General features: G+C 45.5%; 1 protein-coding gene across 3 annotated transcripts in view; it reads right to left on the bottom strand.

Annotated features, from left to right (window-relative positions):
• RERE (arginine-glutamic acid dipeptide repeats) overlaps positions 1 to 22,730 on the bottom strand; it is a 250,854-nt gene that overhangs the window by 12,205 nt on the left and 215,919 nt on the right. For all 3 annotated transcript variants that reach the window (XM_075437109.1, XM_075437111.1, XM_075437112.1), the window contains 5 exons: positions 6,677 to 6,839; positions 4,426 to 4,518; positions 3,458 to 3,657; positions 2,041 to 2,202; positions 465 to 578 (listed from right to left, as the gene is read on the bottom strand). In XM_075437109.1, coding sequence (XP_075293224.1) covers positions 465 to 578; positions 2,041 to 2,202; positions 3,458 to 3,657; positions 4,426 to 4,518; positions 6,677 to 6,839 — 732 coding nt within the window. The remainder of the gene's footprint in view (positions 1 to 464; positions 579 to 2,040; positions 2,203 to 3,457; positions 3,658 to 4,425; positions 4,519 to 6,676; positions 6,840 to 22,730) is intronic.

Raw genomic sequence — 22,730 nt, 5'->3', positions numbered from 1 at the left:
TGTAACATGGAAAGCTCAGTGCCAATATTTCCAAATCCTGTGCACAGAGTGAACCTGGTCAGGCACACGGAGCTGAAAAGACATCCTGAAAGTATTTCAGTTGAGCTTTGATGCCATTAAATTAAGAGAACTCCAGTGGTGATCTTCAAACTTGCCACAGAACAGGAAAAAATGAATTGCAATTTAAAAAACAGGGGTGTGTGCGGGTTGGAAAATAATCCAAGTATATTCCTATATGGTTGATATTGATGTTAAAACAAAAAAAGCAGTTCTGGACATACACCGTATCATTCCGCTCTTTTTCAACGGAGGGAACACACTATTGGTTGCTTTCCAGCCACAGATTATGCTACAGTTTTCTCTGGCTTAAATTCATTTCGTGTTTTTGTTTTGTTACTGCATTTGCACCCCCTCCCACTCTCAAACCATTCTCCTAAGAGAAAATACCCCTCTGCGGGACTCACTTGAGTTTTGGATTTTTTGGCATTGGACCTGTCAGGTTCCTCGGTGTCAGAAGCTGCCTTTTCCCGCTGCCTCTTGGAGTTCTTCAGAGGAGAAGATACCTCTTCTTTTATCTTCTGCCATAAATGAAGCAGAACACAACAGTTACCAGTGATCTAAGTGCAAAAGTACACTGAGCATATGCCAGGGCTACCATATTTAATACAAATAAACCAGCATAGTTCCTATGGAGCTGAAAAACTGATTAGCAGTTGAGATAGTAATTAACAACAATCCAACACGCATCCGACCCTCTGTCCAACGACAGGCTGCCGGGGATTCTGCCCTCGAGCTGCTGCTGTATGCTGCCATCTGCCAGGAGCAGCTCCCAGAAGACGTGCATCCACCTAACGCTCCAGCCACTCTCTCTGGAGGTCAAATTTAAGACAGCACCCAAAGCAGACTGCAATTTTACTTCTCTAGACAGAAGCCCAAGGGGCAGTTTGCACACACCCCCTGAGCACATTTCTGACACAAGCTAGCAGGAAAAAGGAATATCAAGTAAAGCATTCCTCATCATGCAGATGTGGTCCCGAGCTTCAAAAGCAAAGGAGTATTTTAAACAAAGCAGTTGTCTACAGCTGTGCAGAATCAAGTCTGTCAGGAACTCACACCAGATCAGCTGGCCCAGTATACCCTTCTAACAGACACCAACACCAGTTAATAGAGGACGGAGCAAGAATTTCTGCAGTAGACAGGCACAGGATAAGCCTCTTTCCACTATATGCAAGTCTGGCTTTACTCCTGATATTTTGAGAGGGGTATTTTTGTATCTGCTCAAATACAGGGCTAACAGTGAGTAGCTATTACAAGATTACTACTTTCTTTCATGGCCTGGGACAGCTTTATACATCACATAATTACCCAACCTAACTTCAAATTTTGCTAAGTTTTATCATGTGAAAACTTCCTCCATACTCCAGTTTTGCCATCTTTTTTCTAAAAAATAATTTATTTTTAACTTGCTGCTTTTCAATTTACACAGCTTAATGGCAAGCCTTCCCACTTCATCTAGCTTTGTTTCTTCAGTACTCTCTTGGAAAGGCACTTATTCATTTAAACAGACTAAACTGTCAGCCTGCTCTGAAAAATCAGGCAAATATACACGCAGAAAAAACAGTAGCAGAAGTAGTCTCAATTACTAGGTATTAATATTCCTTTGTAAACAAAGATTAAGTACTGCTTAAAAAAGAAAAAATCCCCAAAACTGTCTACTTGTCTCATATATAGCATTTCTGATCTGTATTACTTCCATGAGCCTAATGCTTGCATTTGCATCCAAAATTGAAGGATTAATTTATGATGACAGCAGTAAGGTTATGCAGGGACACTGTAACGGCTTTTGTCACTACACAGCCTTCTGCACGGGAACAAAGCATCACCCAGATGCACCATTTAATTTTTTGCTTATCCACACAAGTAGGAATTTCTGGGTCACCAAGAGATTCCCTGGCCTCCAGGAACCTGCAGCTCTTTTAGCTGACTGAAGAGGCCTCAGGTGTCCAGTCCTAACACAAAAGGTGAATGGCCAAATTTTACCTTGGTAGACTTCTTCACTGAATCTGCTTTGCTGTCATTACTGGAGGTGCTGGCAGCGCTAGGAGAGTTGCGGCCACTGGAGCGGATGTCTTCATTGATAGGTGAGGCTCTACCATCAGGGCTGGCTGGCTGCTTTTTACGACCACTACGTAGTGTAGACATCTATTTGTTTAACAGAAATAAAAGCACATCAAAGTCAGCATTTGTCCCACCTCTTTATATCTTTCTCTCTTACAGCAGGAGCATGAATGGAGCACCCTTGCTAAGAGCTCGAAAAATGAAAAACCAAGAGCATTTACCATTGTTACAGTTTTTCCTTGGAAGTTCATCTGGACTTAAAGGTAGAGAAATGCTTAATTTGTCTACTCAAAAACATTCAGTGCTGATTATTCTATTTAGCAATGTCTGCTAGAAATGACAGCAGAAAGACGTTCCAAAGCTGCTGCTGTTTGCAGGCTAAATTTTCTCCACAGAACGCACGCACACCTGTAAGCGTGCATACACACACAGTGGATGAGGTAAGAGGGGACCTCATGTTCCATTTAAAAAAGTCTATCTGGTGACATTCAAGCAGTCAAGACCAGTTTGTAAAACCAGTTTCGGTGTGGTCCTGCTGTGCAGTGAGGAATCTCAGTAGAGTATATTTCAATAACCAGGGCTGTTTCCCTCCCAGTCTGGCCGTTTTTTGGATGACTGGCTACTGTGAAAACAAGGAAGCCAACCTTACCTGACAGTGCAGCCTCACAAGGTATTTAGAAGCTCATATCATTATGATCAGAAAGATGGAGAGACGAGGGCAAGGAGAAGAAATGTATCTGCTGCTTTCTATCACCCAAAACCCAAAGCAAACATCATATTCACTAGGGCTGCTGTCAGAGTTCCCACCAGTGACTGGCACACAGTCGGGCGCCTGGCACTTCGCCCCGAGTAACAACTCTGTGACAGCACACTAACCATGGGAGCAACCTACAGTTTTCTGGAGGGAAGAGATTTTAACTCCAATAAAATGAGAAGACCAAATGAACAGCATTTAATTTTTTAACACTCTTCCTTTAAAACAAGCCCCAGGGCTCACCTCCGTCAGGATCCAGCTGGAAGCAGGATATGTATTAGTACAATATCCATAATGATACACTGGTCAAGTGTCCCCTTATGATGACAGTCCATTGCCAGTCATTAAAACATGAAAATAACAATTTTGGCTAGAACTTGCAGAAGAGACATTTCAGCTCCTTTTTCCCAAAGAAAGCCTCAACCTCAGCAAATCTCACCCTTGCGCAGGCAAACGCAGCAGCAGGCACACGCCATGGCAAACCAACAAGATGGAGAAAGCGTCATTTTAGCAGTCTGGCTACCTTTTTCCAGACACCACCTCCGCTTTACAGAAGAAGCTGCAATGCAAGAGTGTTCAGCCTACCGAGCCTCGACTCCGCCTTGTCCTCATGCTATGCTTTCCACTAAGTCCATCATCTTCCTCTTTGACAGGCTTAAACATAAAGGGTGGAGGGTCTACGGGCTTCTCAATGGGTGGCAGCTCTCCGTATTTTTTGAAGTGAATGCGACAATCAGTGCACAATAAAATGTTTTCTCGACCGCCGTGGTGCCAGTCCTTGGAGGCTTGGGGCAGGAAAAGCAACAGCTTAGAAACACGCAACGTACCAGACACTCCACACAAACACATTGCATTACTACAGAAGCATGGGACAACTAGGAAACGAGCTGCTTTTCTACGGGCAATAAAGTTGAAGAAATTTCTGGAAAACTTTGTCCTGTTCCACATTTAGTCTGTGTTTCATCTTCAATTTACAGACTATTTGGTTACTTAAGCAACTACAGCTTTGAAAACAAAGACACAAGCCTTATCTGCTCTATCTGGGAGCTAACAGGCAGCTGTTATTCTCCAAAGCTGTGGGGTTTTTTTAAGTGAAGGGAGCTATCACCTTCTCATTTCCTCCCCTCCTCAATTTCGGGCTCACACCTCCACGCCATGCCTATGCCCAAACCGCAGACAACCTCCAGGAAGACCTACAGGAATAAGGCTGCTGCACAAGAGGTTTGGTGCAGCGTAAAGCAGCGTTGCGTGTGACAGTCACAGTCCAATACTGGCTTGCCGTACCACAAACAGATTATACAGATTACGGACTGTGTAGATTTTTTTCCCCGTATAAATGTCTACCTCTCAGGATTCTCCTTCGTCACTGCTATATTAATTTGCAATGGCAAAGCATGATTAACTCTGCTCAGAATGCTGCATACTTTAGCTGATTCAACCCCACATTTTTTGAACAGCTGTACGTGCACACCAACTGCTCTTGCTTGAATGAACTTGCATTAAACAGGCAGCAGCAGCAAGGAGAGAAATCCAGCAATGAATCGGGTGCGTACTGGTTGTGAAGCAGTGGCGACAGGCGTAGCCCTTCAGTTCCTGTTCACTGTCCTCGCTGTCAAAGTCATCTTCGCTGGCCGAGCTCAAGTCCACTGAATAAGTAAAGAACAAGGGAAGAAGAGGAAAATGGAAAAGAAAAAACTCTGCAGGATTTTCTGTTTCTTCCTACATGACTAAAATAACCATTAATAACAGTAATTCTCACCTAAATTTTGTGACTTCGTACAACCACCTGGCCTTGGATGGCCACTATTTCCCATTTTGCAAACTAATCAAGGCCAGACCTGACCAGTCTGCAGATTAAAGGAGGATTCCAGGAATGCACCAAGTCATACAATTCACAGTACTTTTCCAATTAAGTTGTTGATCAAATACTGTTCATGCTCAGTTAGAGAGGCTGTGTTCCAAAAGCACAATTTTCCACAGAAAGGAGGTTTATACCTCTAGAACATGGTCAAATTGAAAATAAAATATTCTGTACCTAAATCCTACTTTACTAGATTCCATGAGCAGATACTGTGGTGGCTTTTCTGATTTTTATTTTGTTTCTAGATTTCATCTTCTAGATCAGACGGGGCTGTTGCTACGCTCTGTTAGACAGCGGCTCGCTCTAACCCAAGAGCCAGATATGTTCCATGGGTGGAAGAAACGATGCTTGCATTTAATGTACCTGTCTGAAAAACACGATTCTTTTGGATGAGAGGTACTACAAGGATACTACTAGCTTTCCAATTCTTACTGCAAGCCTCCATAAGTTTTCACCTGTGGCAAACTTACATTTCAAGAACATGGTGTTTTGAAGAAGTGGAGAACATGGGAAGGGTCACTTTCCTTTGTGGCAAGCAGTATATAGCAAATTAGTCGATTACAAGGCTGTGGGCTAGAAAGCACCATCCAAACCACGGAAAATCAGCAGACATCACAAAACCTGTATCCTACCTCATCTTCTAAAACACCTCAGGAACAAATGCTTTCTTATTAGAGAGCGTACTGCATTTTTCTAGCCCCACCACTATAAACTCACAACACAACAGGTCTGTAATTTGTCACAAGCAGAAAGCCCTGTGGGTTCTTTTGTTCACATCTATAATTAGAAAAGGAGTCCTTGATGCAAGAATACTGTTTTTCTAAAGGTTCCAAGAGGATTTTTTGTAATACATACAGGTTACAGAGAGGGAGGGATTCTACAGTACTTGCCATTAGCATTTGTCATCAACGCCATTACCCTTCAAATTAACACAGGGTCCCATTTAGTAACAGTAGCTGATAGCACTACCATAATTTCAACATTAATTCTTGCAGGTGTTTAAACCCTGACTGCAAAATGGACAGCAGGCTAAAACTTGCTGTCTTTTACTAAATTGATTTTTATTCTCATCTAGCAGTCGAATCCATATGGGTGGGTCCTTCCAGCCACATGCAATCTGAAGCGATGAGTATCTTGGATCGAGCTGTAGGGTCAAGATCCTCGCTTCTTGTGCACACAGAAATCGGCAATAAATCCTATCAACTTCAGCAAGGAGAATCTAACAGCCCTTTCTTACTACCACACCAATACCCTCTCCAGAATTCTCTATCCTGCCTGCTCACCACATCCTCTACCTCCCCTATATTAATAAGATTCTGCCAATTTCTGCCTTCCATGTAGTCCCTTTCCTTTAGAAGCCATGTGAAACATGCTGGGTTTAGTCCCTAGAAAGACTTCAATCTCACAGGGTAACATAAGCCTTTTATGTAAAAGTTTATATATCCATACGGACATTACGAAACGTAACCCTTTGCAATGCAGTACGGTTCACTGGTTTGGATAATTATTCTTTGCTTAGACACTTCTGCTTCAGTCAAGGCCAAAGTTCTTCCAAGATGCATTAAGATGCAACAGAGCTCACGCAGAAGGTCTGGGTCGCCAAGGAAGGACGACAGGGGCTTCCTGCTTTTTGCATTTTCTAATTCCCATTACTGTCATAAGTCTGGAGAAAACACAACACACAACCAAGAAAAGAGCAGGGCAATTCAGTACCAGGGCAACGTTTCCATCCTCACAGGATGCTTTTATATTTAAGAACTGCACAAAGCACCTGGTGATCAAAGACGCCTACCACATTCCAGCATAATGGTACAGCACAGGAGAGGGCAACTGCCTGAACTCCATTTCCTTCCTTCAGTCACTGCAAGGTACAGCACCATCACATTACTGCTGCTCCCTACATCTAAACAAAGATAAACGCATTGCTTTTCGCTTCCACTTACAGAATTCACTGGAGGGGGGCCTGGAGGGAGTGTTGACTGGAGTGGAAGCAGTTCGAGTTTTAATTCTCCGAAACACAGCCTGTCTTCGATGCCTACGGTGGGCTCGAGAACTTGCTGCTTCAGGGGTTTTCTTCCAATAGTAATAGAAGGTGATTAGTTCTCCCTGCAAATACAGAAGGAGTATGTTAGAGGGGCATGCAAATCTGACTTGTCAGCTTTTTCTCCTCCCTTTTGCTCTCTGTATGCGTACAGATGTATTTTTGTAGGAAGCTTCACGATGTGTTTCAGCCAGACAAAAGAATTCTTTAGATAAGACAGAAAAAAAAAAATCCTCATTATTTTTTGTTTGCTTTTGCAGGGGAGGAACAGAATGAAATCAATGCCTTCTCACTCCTCTCCTCCTCCACTAGAAAAGAAAAGAGGCTGGGCAGCAAGCATCCAGCTTCCACTGGGAGGGCTGGTCTCAGCAACTGGGAAGGGGGTTCCGTCGCCGCGCCGGCAGCGCCCCGCAAACCCCTCTCCCCAGCTCCGGAGGCACTGCGTCCGGAGAGGTGCCGCCTCTCAGCCAGCTCTCAGTCAGGACAAAGAACTGGCAACCGCTACCAGTTCTCTGGTGTTTACAGAATGAGTAAGGATCAGTTCAAACAGATACTGCCATTTCGTCAACCTACATTCTGCGTACAGATTTTTTTTTAAATATTCCTGTTTAAAAGGCTGAAAGTTGGAATAGAAACGTGTTCAACGAGAAGTCTATAACCATAACTCAACCCTACTATAGCAAATCGTGTTCTAATTTGAATATATATGCCCACATCTAAATTAATTAAGCAGTTAAAAGAGCACACCCAGAGAAATGTGTGATAATTTCACAGCATAATGAAGCTGGCTTACATTCAAAAGCTGGAGCAGCTGCCATTCAAACCAGCGGATGTAACGGCCGAACCAAAGAACAGCATGTGGTTTTAATCTCTTTTCTCTTACTTTGAAACCCCATCATTTCCTGGCGACTTGTCTGCCTCGAAGGTAAAAGGTGTTGTTTCTTTCAAGTTGCAAGAAAAAAACGGAAAAGTTCTAACCAGCCCCTTGAAAAATCAACATCAGAACAAACATACCTGAATTGCCCACAAAAAGGCTTTCTTTGAACTGCATTTTGTGTGATCAAATAACAGACCCTCGGCCGCTCCCTCTGTGGGGAAATCCCGCAGCCTGCTCTGGGGCAGAGCGCGCCAGTGAACGCCAACCAGGACCCACCCTTCATCCAGGCTCTCCCAAGGGCCCCCGACCGGCAATTACAGCCGTAACCAACATCTGCACCACTGAAACACTTGAAAGACAAAAGGAGGATGCTGTTCTACACATCAACTGCTGACATTTAAGACACTTCACAATTTTACCAAGGCCTAATTTAAAAGCAGAAACACCAGAAAAAGAACACAACCACAACTTTGATTTCTGGCGATAGGCAGAACAGACGCATTTTTAATCTGTGCTGCTATAGACAGGGGTTGACGCTACTGATCTCCACCGCAGACCTGAACAAGATTCACAAACGGTACTCAGAGTGATACCTGGGGAGGAGGAGGAAGGAGTAAGTGGGCAAAATCAATCACTGCCTACAATTGAGGATTCTGAAGGACAAAAGCCCTACTGAAAAAATAATACATATATACATATATACACACACACAACTCTTGCGTGAAAAGAATCTAAAACTGAAATGGGCGCAGGCTGGCAACGAGCATTCAAGCTCTGTCAGGGACGAACACAGAGTTCTGACACCCAGCACCCCGCTCTGCTACTGCACGTTCAGCTGTACCTGTTTGCTTTAGGAAAAACATTTTACTCTGAGTCCATTCAGTGGGCTCAAAGTCCGGGCGGCACCAGTGTTTGTCAAGCCGAGGATATGCCCCGTGCCAGGAGGCAGGCGAAGCTCTGCAGAAAGGCTTATGCAATGCTTTCCAGAGGTAGAAAGTCTCCTGCAAATGCAACCAGCCACATTTTACCCATAAATTCATTTGTATCAAATCTGAGGTGTCAGCACCAAGGAGCAAGTCAGTAAATCCCATGTCTTTATGTCAGTGGATTAATGTGTCCTCTCACATATGGCAACAGCAGAGTGCAAACCAATCTGTTCTCCTCCCGCCATAAAATACGAAATGCGAACCTGTTTGATCTCTATTTACTCACCGCAAACCCATCAGGTCCCAAGGGAAGTTTAACAACTTATACATGCGCTACATCATAAACCTTAAACCAATCATAAAAAAGAAACCGTGTATATTTATAAAAAAATACTAACTTCATGATCATAATGCTTTTTTTCCTGAGACCCTCCCAAAACTGCAGTCACAACCGCACATAAAGATGAAATAGAAGTTTATCCAAGTTATACCCCTTCTACGAAACCTGGATATAGAAAAGGACTAGAGAATATTCTGTACTTCCAATTCATCGTCAGACTGCACAGCTACACGACTCAGTAAATGACTCCACTTTCTGACAAAGATGAAGCAGTAAAAGCCAGAGAGGAAGCATACACAGAGCACGTTAACATTATATACATACACACAGGTTAGACATTTACTACACCAAAAAAATTCCATGTCAGATGTTATTAGCTGCCTGGCTATCTAGTATTATATTGTCTACCTAAGGGATTAACTGCTGGAGGGGAGTGAGCCTGGAAGGATTAGAAGCAGCATATTGGTGACGGCACGGGTGGCAGAAGCTTGAGCACAAAGGAAGAAGCCAGGAAAGCTTTGGTTCCACAAACAGGGAGCAAAAACAGCTTCCAGCTTCACTACAAGTGAAGTCAAATGAACTTTAATCAAACATGCATAGCGTGCGCTGCCAAAACCCATCGCACATAAATTCAGGGAACAAAAGCTGCTGCAGAAATCAATAGCCTACTGAAACATTAACACAGGCGAGCATTGATCAAAAGGCCCTTTTACAAAAGGCAGCCTTGCAAATTAGCTGCTGGTTTTGCTTGCAAGCAAACAGAAAAGCATAAACACCGCTGACATGAATGGCCTGTAATGATCATTTTGTTCCTGGCGATCTCACCTCACCACAAGGTCTCGCAGTCAACACATCCTACATCTCCGCGCTGTAATTGCGAACAGCGTGATGAACCGAGGCAGTCTGGTGCCTGCTCGCTGGGGGAGCGCTGAGAGCAGCTGCTCTGAATCTCATTTTCTGGGTAGCAGGTCTACACCCGGGGGAACAGTCCTAACCCAACCACCTGCAAACACATTGTATGTCTCATTCGAAGAGTTTTGTGCCAAGAACTGGGGATTGCTAGCAACACGCACACTAAAACCACGCAAGGTAAAGCAGACTGAACCATCCTTCATTGTATCGTTATACTCGTTCATCTTAAGAGTGACATCTCCCTCATTTCTAAACTCCAGAGATAAATTAAGGAAGAGGTGTGACCACCGAAGCAACTACTACCTGTGGCGAGGTCTCTGGCTGATGGTGGAAGAGAAACTCAAGGCTTGCAAGCCAAGTTCAGGGAGGGCTGAACCTGCTGCTTGAAACAGTGACCCTGTCGGTCACTCTCCACTCCAGTTTCGCGGCCGGAAGGCACAGACCATCTGAAGTTAGGAGGAGACTGTCTCCTCTCGCAATAAGCACCATCCAACTGCTTCTGTCACCCTCTTCTCTTCCCTGCACCCCATAACATGCTCCTCCTTAATCAACTTCTGGAACCACCAATGAAACAGGCATTAACTACCTCACAACAAAATGGTAAATGTAAGCGATGAACGACACAGCTTATTACCCCTTCGAATGTGAAGTAGCAGAATTTTACACGGCTGCACATACATGGATGACCCATAATGCATGCACAAACGAGAAACATCAGTGTTCAACAAAGCAGTCCCTCATTGCACACGAAAAAAACAGTCTTCAGCAAAGCTCCCAGTCTAAGGAATTGGAGCAGTCGTAACATTCCAGATGTTTGGAGGTAATACAGCCAGTATTTGAGGCAACTGTCCAGCAGGAAGGGTTTCCATGTCCAAGTCACTGCTTCTTTCACCAGCACTGTTAACGGGCTGCCTCCTCTCCCTGAAACCCACCACACCTCTCAGACCCCAGCTGTTGCTGACACAATCGTCCATCTGCATCACTACCAATAAAGCCAGTAGATAAGCAGGAAAGTCCCAATAAAAGGACCCACAAGTCTACTCCACCACCACCACCCGTGAAAGCAGCAGCTCTAATCCCTGTACTGTGCCACATCCAAGGAAAACGCTGTTCGTGCCCTCCCAGATCAACTCTGCCAAGGAACAGCTTTTTCCATCAGCACGGGGAGAATATTCACTTCTCTCCCAACCTGCTTAGCTGGTCACAGTCACAGCTTCACCTCCGCTTGCTACAAGGCCCCCTCTCCTTCCTGCAAACATGCCTCCATTTTACTACGCCACCCTCCGATTCACCGTCCCAAGCAATCTATCAAACACATATAAAGCAAAATGAGAAGCATTGTTCAGGCTTTTAATGCCACCTTTCCTTGAGAACATCTACATTCCCATTACCGAAGTTTCACAAGACAGAGGGGATATGTTCTTCGCTAAAAACCATGGTTCAGCTTCCATCAATTCCGAAACGCATCCGGATCCTACAACTCCTCAAATCTCTTCCCTTCTCCTGCCAAGGCCATTGCACCCCAGGTTGTAGGTACACAGAAAGAAGTCGCACTTCATCTCCTTTAAGCTCTGTTCTAGGGATTATTTTTAAAGAGGAAGCAACAGTTCAGATCCACTCCCGCAGAATCACGCAGCAGCAAGACTTCCTCGGCAATTCAGCTCTGGAAGCTGAGCTGAACCAGGAGTCTTGAGGTGCCCGACAGCCGCCCACCCCCAGCCCAGCACTGCTGCTCACGCTGCACAGCCCATCATCCGCGTTTACTAAGAGCTTACTTCCTTGGCATGTAGCACCTCTCTCTCTCCCACCACGTTCACCCATACGTTTTTGCAGCTGAATCAAGCTCTCCAAGCACATCCCGGAACTCCGGGGCAGCCCTTACTCACCCTTCCATACCCTTAGCAAATGGAGGGAGCGCCACGAAGCGCTGCACGCCCTGGTTTCTCACTTCTTATCAGCAGTTTTCAAACTGCAAACACACAATACAAGCTGTGCCCCATGTTTGTGCTTAGTCTTGCCTCAGGTAAACAAAGGATTAACACTGCGTACGCATTTCTGGATTGGAGAGGTTCTGACAGTCCTGCTGCAGCAGAGGCTGCTCCTGTGGAAGCCAATCACGCAGCCACATCAACTTACCTTCAAGTATCTGTTATGGAATAACAGAGTGAGCAAACATAATAATTGCTGTTTAATTTCCCCAGAGCCTAGCTTTGCCAGGGAAAAAAAAAAAAAAATCATGGGGGAGGGGAATAGTTTTACAGTAATTAAACAGAAAAGGTAAATGACAACTCTCTTCGATAGCTATAAACTGGTCACGGCAGACCAGAGGGGAACAGATTGTCCAGCTGTGGCCCTAATGAATTCACAATCTTCCTGGAATGCATCAAGATTTTATTAAGTCAACTCAATTTAGCTAATGCTCCCTATTACTAAAGTCCTGTGGTAAAAACGCTGTCTCCAGCACCTCCCTCCTCCTCTGAATCCTCTGGCTTCAACAGGCTCCGTTCTACATCTGCTCAAACGCCTGCGTGCCAGGGGCACATTGAGAAGCCGGCCCACGCACGCAGCGCTTTGCGGAACGGGAGCTTTCGAGCACACGCCTTCAGCACAGACCAGCGCATCGCTGCCCGTCATCTCCAGGTCGCTTCCCAGCACTTCACAAACAACCCAGAGCATCGCCATACGCTGTTAGACCGGGAGGCAAAAAGGGAAGGTATCCGTCCCTCCCACCACGCACAGCTCCAAGCTGATGTATGCCAACAGGCTGGAACCACCACGCAGCGAATCCTCGGGCCCCGCGACCGGCACAGCCCACACGCCACGGGGGCACCGGGACAGCGAGGGGAGAGCACCGCACGGCCAGCCCTCGTCCCGAGGACAGAAAATCTGGAACTCCGGTCTTGGTCTGAACAGGCTGAAGTATCGAAAATGTGCAGCAGGGAAGAGAAAGCCCAGCTGCTGTGTGCAGCTCAGAAGAGTTGAACCTAGGCATTTTCACCGTTCTAAGCGCAGCCTACATGCCTCTGCCAACTATGACAAATAGGTTTGCATATGCTCTAATTAAGCAATAAGTCTCAGCAGCTTGTTCAGCAGCATTGATTAACGTCCACCTTGGGTGCGCAGGAATACTGCCTAATCTAAAACATTACTGAAATTTTAAGGGAGGCTTTTAAAAACCAAGCAATATTTTACTAACACTACAAAAACCCATTAAAAATCGTGGGATGCTCTCTAAGGACTATCCTGCAGGTCTCGCGGTTCTCCAGCGTATTTTTGAAGTATGGGCATTCTATCTAGCAGGTCCTCCAGCCATTTGTTATCTTCTGGATGGCAATACAGCCGTCTCTCCCTGGTCTCTGCTACGAACTCTACCTACAATTTTAGGAGAAGACTGGCTGTCCTAACGCTCCATTTTCTGGTTCTGCAAACAGCAAGGTAAGCTAGCTGGTTTCATTTTTTTATTTGAAACTCCTGGCAAAACAGGTTGGCCAGATGGGAATCGAAAGGGGAGGCAGGTATGTAAGAAACCCAAGCTAGCTCCATGGGTTTTATGCTGCCAATTTACCCCCGACACGGGAACAGCCACAGAATTTCCTGGGAAGTCAGCCGAGGCTCCATCTGTATTTTCTGGATTTCATTTTGCTGTGGAAAAAACCTGCAATCAGATCCAGCTTTACGCTTTCTAATTGTTTCTGCTAAATGAGCACTGCTCCCCTGCTTAGTCCTCTACAGGCCAGAGGAAGAGCGAGCTGCTGCCTCCCACAAATCACGCTTGTGTTCAGATGGCAGACACAGGCCTACGGCACAACAGGTCATCAGGGAACTGAGCCGCTCCCGACAGAGCTGAGACAAGTTTGGAACCTGAAGATGTCACTCCAGTGTTCCTCAAGCAGTGAAGAGACTGAAATAATTTCATTTTCCATGTTACCTAAACAGATCACTTTTGTAATTCTCCCACGAGAACCTATTTGCCCTCCTTCATTAATGATAATCATCATCATCACCAACACAACAGGTGAGCGCAAACTAAACCCAACTCTTACAACAAAATTCTGCATGGGAACCTGAAGTGGTCAGACACACAGAAGTAATGGAATCACTAGCAGAAAAGCCAGTGAGCAGGGACTGCAAAGCGGGGAGAAAAGAGCAGAGACACACAAGATGGGATGTAAACAATTTTTCATTTGAAACAAACATTTACCTGCAGCAACAAAGTAACACTCGACCATCGTATAGCACCTTCCATCTGATGACAAAGTCAATGAAATATTTACAAATTAAGCCTCAGCACATCCTTTTTAAGTTTTGCAGGGTACAGAAACAGAGAGGCAGAAGATTTGTAAGCTGCCCAAGGTCAGTCCTGCTGAGAACAGCGGTACCGATTCACCTCAAGCGACGCACGCAGCTCCACCCGTCACAGTCAGCCTTCTCATCCCCTCGCACCCCCAGGCCAGGCCCAGTGGGTCGGCTGCTCCGTCCTCACCAAGCACGGGCTGGCTGCTCCTCGGCAGTCCAGCTTCCCTTTTGCCCTCAACTACAAGCTGCTTTTTCTTTCAATTGGATATTCTTGTTTCATTCCTACCACTTGACTGTAGGGTTTGAGCAAACCATAGAGAAATCTGAATGTTGTTGTCCACAGTCCAAAAAAAACACCAGGAATACGTCTCTGTGCCACATCTAACTCACAATTTTAACGTAGTTCATTTGGTAACCTTTTCCAATGTTTGTAATTAAGGTTGCATATACTGGTAGGAAATAAGATAATTAGTGTGTTATGGAACTTACCCTCTGTATCTGTTCTATGCAAATAATTCTTTTTTTCCCACCACTTCTAGGGATTTAAGTACCAGCTTTACCCGTTCTGCAGAACAAATGCATAATGGACCTAATATATACTTACAAATATCTGCAGGGTGGGGGTCAGGAGGATGGGGCCAAGCTCTTTTCAGTGGTGCCCAGCAACAGGACAAGGGGCAACGGGCACAAACTGAAGCAGAGGAAGCTCCAGCTGAACATGAGGAAGAACTTCTTCCCTCTGAGGGTGACGGAGCCCTGGCCCAGGCTGCCCAGGGAGGTTGTGGAGTCTCCTTCTCTGGAGATATTCCAGACCCGCCTGGACAAGGTCCTCTACAGCCTACTGTAGGCGACCCTGCTTTGGCAGGGGGTTGGACTAGATGACCCACTGAGGTCCCTGCCAACCCCCACCATTCTGTGATTCTGTGGTAACACGCTAGCGCATTGTTTTAAGCCTCAGCCACAGCTAAAAGCTGCTGACCCTCTCTCCAGCCGTACGCCACGCCAGAATGAAAAGAAAGCTTTTGTAATTAAGGCTTCTTCCTCCCGAGACTCCTCTTTGTTAATCAACAGAGTTCCTAATCCCCACAGGAACCCACAGCCTGTTGGCTGCATCCATTATTAATTATTAGAGCCTATCTTTAATAGTGTCGGTTCTAGTTCTCCAGCACTGCGTAACCACTGCCAGTGTCACCAGGTACATCCCACAGGGATCACTGGCGCTCGATCAATTAACAGGTTATCAAAATAGTGAAAGAGTTAAGAACCTGCTTGCCTTATACACATTTATCAAGGATTTATTTTCCACTCTGCTCCCCTTTACAACTTCTGTTGTGAAAATCTCTGAGGTCAGAAACCCTGATTTGCTTAACCACTTGTAACTCCAATTATTTGACTTTTTTTCCCCTCCCCTCTGAAGCTTGCCCTCTGCCTCTCGTGTTCCCACACACCTCTGCCAGCCTCTGCTCAGGCACAGTCGCCCGACGCGCAGCGTAGAGGGGTCCCCCAGCACCGACGTGATGCCTTCACCTGGCACAGAGTACGAACTGCGTCACGCAGCCAGAGCCTGGAGAAGGTCGTTTTGCCCCTGTGGAGCTGGGGCATCTCTCCCATGGAGGCTCAGGCTGGCGTACACGGCAGGTTCCTTCCAACCCATGGTTCAACATCCATTTGCTCTCCCTAGCAAAGGCAAATATTCAGCCTTTTCCCTTCTCACTTACATCTTGATGCCCAAAGCGCTACCCCTAACAAAACGCACACGGCCCACCTGAACTAAGCACAGCGTAGTTCTGAAGAGCTGCGACGAAATGCTTTGGCAAAGGTGGGAGAAGTTCCTGTTTTCTTGAGCCAGCAATTCCTTCATTCCATTTTACAACCACATTGAAGTCCTGGGGTTCACAGCCATTGTGTGCAACATCTTCCACTGCCAGCCCCCTGTTAGCCAGAGGTTCTCAATACTGGAGCTCACGCACCAGGACAAAAAGGCGAGTGGGATAAATACCCAGATAAATTAAATGCAAGGTGTTCAGAACAGCTTTCAGAGCAGAGCTCACCGTAGTCTGCACTGGGTCATGTCTTTCCCCCTTCACGCACGCTTTTCCATCAATGCGTTGATGAGAATTTAGCAGCACAATACAGGGAATGCGATTTTGTCAGTGAAGGCGCCAAACACTGATACATCGTCCCTTTAGCTGCACTTTCTCTTTGTACCAGCGCAGTAATTAAGTTTCTTGGTTGCGTGTTGCTAGAGTTCAGGTGTGCGACAAAACCCCATTTCACTGCTAATGGCTACGTCTCGACGATACCTTTCTCAACGCCTATAACACATCACATTTTCACTATTTAAAGCAAAGGTATTGGTGGTGGTTCATGTGGGTGTGTATATGGGAGAAGCAAGCCATAAAGCAGTTAAAATCACCACACGCTATCCCGTAAACATTTTTCTATTTATCTGCCCTTCATTACATGCACAATCTTATTATCTCTGCACATCCTCAAAGCGACAGCCGTCAGGGTCACCCTGTAAAATATACATCGGCAATGTTACATTTAATGACTGGAGCGAGAAGAAAAATGAAGGATGGGAGGAGTGGAATACCGCAGGATGTTTTAAAGGGATCATCAGTTATATCTATGCATTTCCTGAGGTGATAATTGAATGACAGTGGCTGGGGGAAATCCATTTTTGAGCTGGCAAAGGACTGTTAAGAAAAAAATGTTTTTGCACTGGCAGCATGTAATGGCTGCCAGAAAATGAAAAAAGGTTCCTTCAGCCACAGCAGTTCCTTTATGTTATCGATTTTATATAGGGGTTGAAAACCGTATCGAGTACAATCAGCTATTCAAACCAAGCAAAAAATATTGACTGACTTGGGTCATTTGATCCCCAACTAGACTGTATTCTGTTGTGGTTTGCATGTCAACTTTAATTAATTTAAATGAAAGACCAATTTGTGCATACGCATGCGTGTGCAGAACATAACATTCCAAACATAAGGACAGCAGCATTTTCTACTTTCATAATTTTCGTTTAAACAAAGTATCAAAAATTTAATTCTACTCTTCGGTAGGGAACTGAATCCTCTGCATTTCAGTAAGGTATACAGATGCTATTTTGTTTTCTAATTCTGCACAACTGGAACTGGGCTTGCAGTTATTTAGTTTTACTACTTGAAAAATATTTTTGTTCTTGCATTATGACAATTTTACAAATAGAATCAAACTATACTTACCGAAACACATCCCGTGTTCTAATTGCTAGCTGGATGTGTTCTGTTAGTTGGCTGCTTCACAGCAGGAACGCAGGCTGGTATTTCAAACCAACCACTTCCAGTTAACTGTCACTTGGAATCAATACTCTGCATTACTGCAACACTCCCCGGGATGCCTCGGGCTCACTGGAGTGACACTGACACATAACCGAGGGGATGATGGAAAATACTGACTTGGGAGTTCACCGGAACTAGAAAGGTTTTCTCTCACCGGCATACTGGGGAGGGGCCATAAAACATCCCCCCTTCACCCTCCTCATCAGCCGAGAGAGATAACCATCACACAGCTCAGCGAATTCCCCTTCTGTTCAGCTGGAAATTTACACCGAGATAAAACGGATGACATTATACTGAGCTGAAAAGATAATTTCAAAGGGTTGAGTGCTTACATCTCGCAGTGCGAGCTGCTGGCTCAACCCACTCGAGAAGTCTCTGGGGTCTCCAGCATTTAACAAAGCAGTTTCTAGCTATGCTTACAGCTCCAGGTACAAGTCATCAACAAGCCCACGTGTGGGCAAGCCTTTCAGGCCGAACTACAGTATTCAACACTCCTCCAGACCCTGCACAGTGCCCCAGAAGAGTTCCAACCCCGAGTCACTGTAGCTTCTCTGTAACAGCCAAACGGGTAAAACCTACGACACTCCACGGGCCACCGAGGCCAGTCTTCCTGCTAATTGCAGCTGGTACCTCTGTTGGTTTCCTGGTATGAAGCGGTCTCCTGCCTTCCCGGCATTAAGATTGAGAACACATCATATTGCCAGGTTTCAAACCAAATCTGACTCTTGCCATATTCTGTTATTGGAATCTGACATCATTCTCATAGGAGTTCATGCCCATGATGTCAGATACGGGTTTTTTCACCCTTATTCCTTTGGAGAGTGGGTTTTTGCCTCTAGATTAAGAGTACAGATTTACTTGCACTGTGCTCTGCAGTCCTGGCCCCACTTCCTTCCTGGGCAGGCAGTGGTCACTGAGAAGATAACTTACCACAAAAGCAAGCAAACAAATCCACTCAAATACATAAACAAATGGAAAATCCACAAGTTTGATCAGATTTTGCTGTTTTAATAGGGCAAGAAGAGCTGAAAGGAATTAGCCATTTGTTTCTCAAATGTCACATTCTGTAACTGCTTTTCTTTAAGTACAGAAATAAGAATCGAAGATCCACGTAGTTCTGAGACCACCACCAGCAATGCAACTTTGTCGCTAGCAGCACAGTTCCAGACTGCTGGTGTGCCTGCACACCGACCTGCTTTCCACATTCCGGCGTAACAGATGTTTTGGGTTTTCCAAACACATCTGTGATGAATCACACAAAGCCTGGCTTGTCAACCGCGCGCAGTCGCTGCCCTGACACACAGCTTCCTCCCTTGCAGCTCATAACCTAGAGGGGAGCTGTTGAGTTTTAATAGTTTATTATAAAGTCATGTTAAAAACAACAGCATTTAGAAAATACTGAAAACTAAACAGAAGACAAACAAACATTGTAAAATAATCCTCACTGCTAATGAGGAAAGTGAAGATGCAATCGCTTGGAAACCGAAAAACTTCCCATCCCTTTTTTATTGCAGCTATCCTCAAAGTCCTCACAATTGGTTATTTCACAACGAAAACGATCAATCCCCTTGATTCCGTGCTGAAGACAGCTAGAATTTGACCTCTTAATAAAAACCTCTATCGCAGGATGCCCAGCACCTGAACAAGCCAGACGGAGGAAGAAAGCCATCCATTTTACACCTGGAAAGTATTAAACAACCTCATACAAACCACCAGGCTGAGCACCAAACACTCGATTCCCACCCTACAGAAACGTAGGTTTAAGGAGGACGGGTTCCTGCGCTTCTGTTCAGTCCGAGCCCCGGAGGAGGCAACAAGCTCGCAAACACGAGCTCCCAGCCAGCCAGCCCTGTCACTAAGCCTTGATTTTAAACAGCCCTGCGTTCTCTCAGATCTGCTCCCGGAACAGCTGTTTTCCTTTTACTGCTCTCCAAGAACATTTCTCTAAACCAGTAGATTTTCTAGATTAAGTGTGAAGGGTTGAGGGGTACTTAAGCATTTTCCTGTTTATCAGGGCAATATATGAAAGGAGGAATACTGAAGGCAGACATCAGACACCCCCTCCTCCCCACTCCCCCAAACCACAAAAGAACTGCCACGTAAGCTGCTTATCCCGCAGTTATTGTTGCTTCCCTCCAGTCTCAAATTCCTTCTGTCAGGAAAAAATCCTTCGCAAGCAAAATTTAACTAAAAGACAACGGTAAGAGTTGTAAAGCAGTACTACAAAGACGAAATGATTGTACCTTACTATAATACCTATACAGTCAGCTCAAAAGTGAAAGAAATTACTAATTCTTTACAGTTCTGTTCCGCCCTGGTGTCTCCAGCAAGCATTAATCCTGGCTACTCCCCTGGAAGGCAAATTTGATTCTCACCTTGCAATTAGGGATGAGAAAAAGAAAAGGCGCTGCTCATTTGGGGCATGACTTAGGGCTCTGACTCCCGAGTCCAACTCGCCCTGCGGTGAGTTCGGAGACGAAATCGGGCTGCTGCCATGAACCCTGCCCACACCCACAGCAGGGAGGTCATACAGGCAATTTCACCAAGTGTGCTAACTTCAAATGTCACGGATTTCAGTTTACACTGTCCATGGCAATGAAACAAAGGGCTCGTTCCTACCTTGCTGTCACAACCACTACAGGGATGTTCACCTCTGCTAGAAGAGCCATGTACGCAGGAGAGACCAGAAGTATGATGGACCAAGGAACTTCAGGCAATGGTATTTTTCATCAACTCAAAAATAAACTGCTGTTCAGAACCAGCGATCTCAGCAACAGGAGTAAAACCCAAGAGCTCAGATTCCCGCCACTAGGCAAGCTAACCTTCTCACAGCTATTTCTCACAACATGGCCATTTTTCAGATTCTGACCTGCCGGATGACATCAGGCAGCTGTGGCATCAGGAAAGGCATTTTCAGCTATGGGGCTCTGCACAATACCCATTACACAGAACCGTAGCTCCGCGTGCCGTTAGCCACCGGGGAGACAGCAGAGCTGTTAAAGCTAAAGGGCAGTACTAGCAAAAGAACAAATGGCTACAGACCTTCTGAGCTTTCATATGAAGTTTGATCCGTTCATAAAAGGGATTTGAGAGATGGTTGCCTGTGACAACAGAACTTTAGACTCAGCCATCCCCCCCAGCCCGTGCTGGCCCAGCGTTCTCGCGCCAGAGGAAGCAGCAGTGCAGACCCCAGGAGCCCCATCAGGCATGGGCACTGCCCTCTCACAGAGCCCCTCTGCCATCTACCTAGTGTCCTCCCCTCAACAGCCCGACAAGCTTGTTCTACAGCTGCCTTTCTGCTCCCCTGAAACACTTCTCTCTGCATCGCGCTTCACCACCCAAGCAAAGCTCAGTTCCCTCCTGTAAACAAGGTCAGGTTTATTGCCCTCTTCACAGGTATTCGGCTTGTATCGCGCTACCTGCCTTCCCGAGGTCTTCTACAAATTAAACAGAGGTTGAGGCAGTTTCTGATAAAGAGGAATAAGAAGCCATTTTCACCAAGCCAGCAACCTCCTGAAGATTCAGATGAAGACTGCTTTGTTGTACTGCTCTCCTAGATATGCAAAACTATACAACCAACTCCGAACGACAGCTCCCACCCCACGCCCTTAGCCCAGACCGGCTCCCTCACCCACCCAGCCCTCCACGGCACAGACCTGCTTCTCAGTACCGGCTGACAAACACTGCAGAGTCCCATTCCAGCTGCATCAACACGAGCTCAGAAATTCTTTACGATGACAGTTAGACTAAGCCAGTACACCTGGGAAACACAGAGCCTGACTGATCAGGCATTCCAAACGCACGGAGTCCTACCCCGTTTATTGCCTACTACCACGTCTGCCAGTCACAGCATGCTGATGCCTGCCACCGGGCAGTGCGAGGGATCACTTTAATCAGAGGCTTGTACTCAACACAACAACCAAGGTGTCAAAAACTAAAAGAACCACTTACAACTGAGAACTTCAAAACAACGAGAAAAAAGAGGTTGTATCAATACTTGTCAGCCTCCTTCGAGAGAAAGCGAGCCTACGAGTAGGCATTTATACTTGCATGCTTTAACTGATAAGCGGTAGCCACAAAGTTTCTGAAATTGCTAGAATATGAATCTTCATACATTTACGAGAAGGCAAGCTGTACACTGCCCTACGGGCAAACGTAACTACTCACGGAAGCATCCTGCGCTTTCAGTAACATGCTTCCATCCCTATCAGCTACTTGAAGATATAAGTTAGCATTTCCATTGTGAATCTGAAAGGGTATTACAGACAGAAATTAAACATGCCACTAAAAAAAAAAACTAATCAAGGTGATGGTAGCAAGCAGAACTGCAACTGTCAACATAACCTGGTTTTACCTTTAAGGACATACTTTAGAGTGAGGTTATACTGTCAGCTAGGACTTCCAGCCTTCACTTTGCGTGCAGCAACACTTTCATTTTTAGTGATCACCTACAAAATCAGTAGTATTACGTGAGCATAAATCAGACTGAAGTAAAAACTAGTGATTCACTGCATGGAAAACTCCATTCAGTAGGTACATGCTGAGTAAGTTTAAGAATTCGCTCCCCTGAAAGAAATCTAAGAACAGATTTCTGCCCCCACAAACCACCCAACCAACCTGTGGCTCTAGACAGAGCAGCACCAGCTTCCATCTATTCTTAAGCCGCATTGCATTTTGCATTTGGGTTACTAGAGCAAAGCATTACGCTATGAATAAATTCCTCAGAAAGATGCAGAAAGCCAGTGACACAACTCAGCGCTGGAAAAGAGCCTGGGATGGAGGTTCAGTGTGTCGATGTCACTGCCGTGAGGAAGTTTGAAAACTGGCATGCCAGGAGTCTACTTGGTGGGGACACATTCTCATCTTTCCTTCTAACCGTGGAAGATTTGCATTTGCGAAACAAGTGTTTAATGCAGCGCTTGGGCTCAGGGCCAAGTTCAGCAAACAACCACATGTTGTGCACAACTTTACGCTTCCTGTAGACACCGAACACTTGAGACTTCTGTAACCGGTTCCTCTATATCCTGCCCCACCACATCAAACCCGCAGTACAAAGGCCACCTTCAAAAGGCCATGTTGACATCATAAGAGAGATCATTCTGGGAATCCTCCAGCTCCTATCTTTCTCCTCTCCTCTCCACTCCCAACCTCACAAAGCCTCTCCTAAAACCGAGCTCTGGAGTGATCTCTCTAAATCTTAAGGGGTTTTATCTCCACAGCACCTTTACAGAACAGGCTGAGATATTATCCCATTTCACAGAACACAGAGAGACTAGTCA

The sequence above is a fragment of the Opisthocomus hoazin genome, chromosome 16, assembly GCF_030867145.1.
Source record: "Opisthocomus hoazin isolate bOpiHoa1 chromosome 16, bOpiHoa1.hap1, whole genome shotgun sequence".
Lineage (NCBI taxonomy): Eukaryota > Metazoa > Chordata > Aves > Opisthocomiformes > Opisthocomidae > Opisthocomus > Opisthocomus hoazin.
Note: the sequence above shows the minus strand (reverse complement) of the source record. Positions and strands in the feature narration are given on the sequence as shown.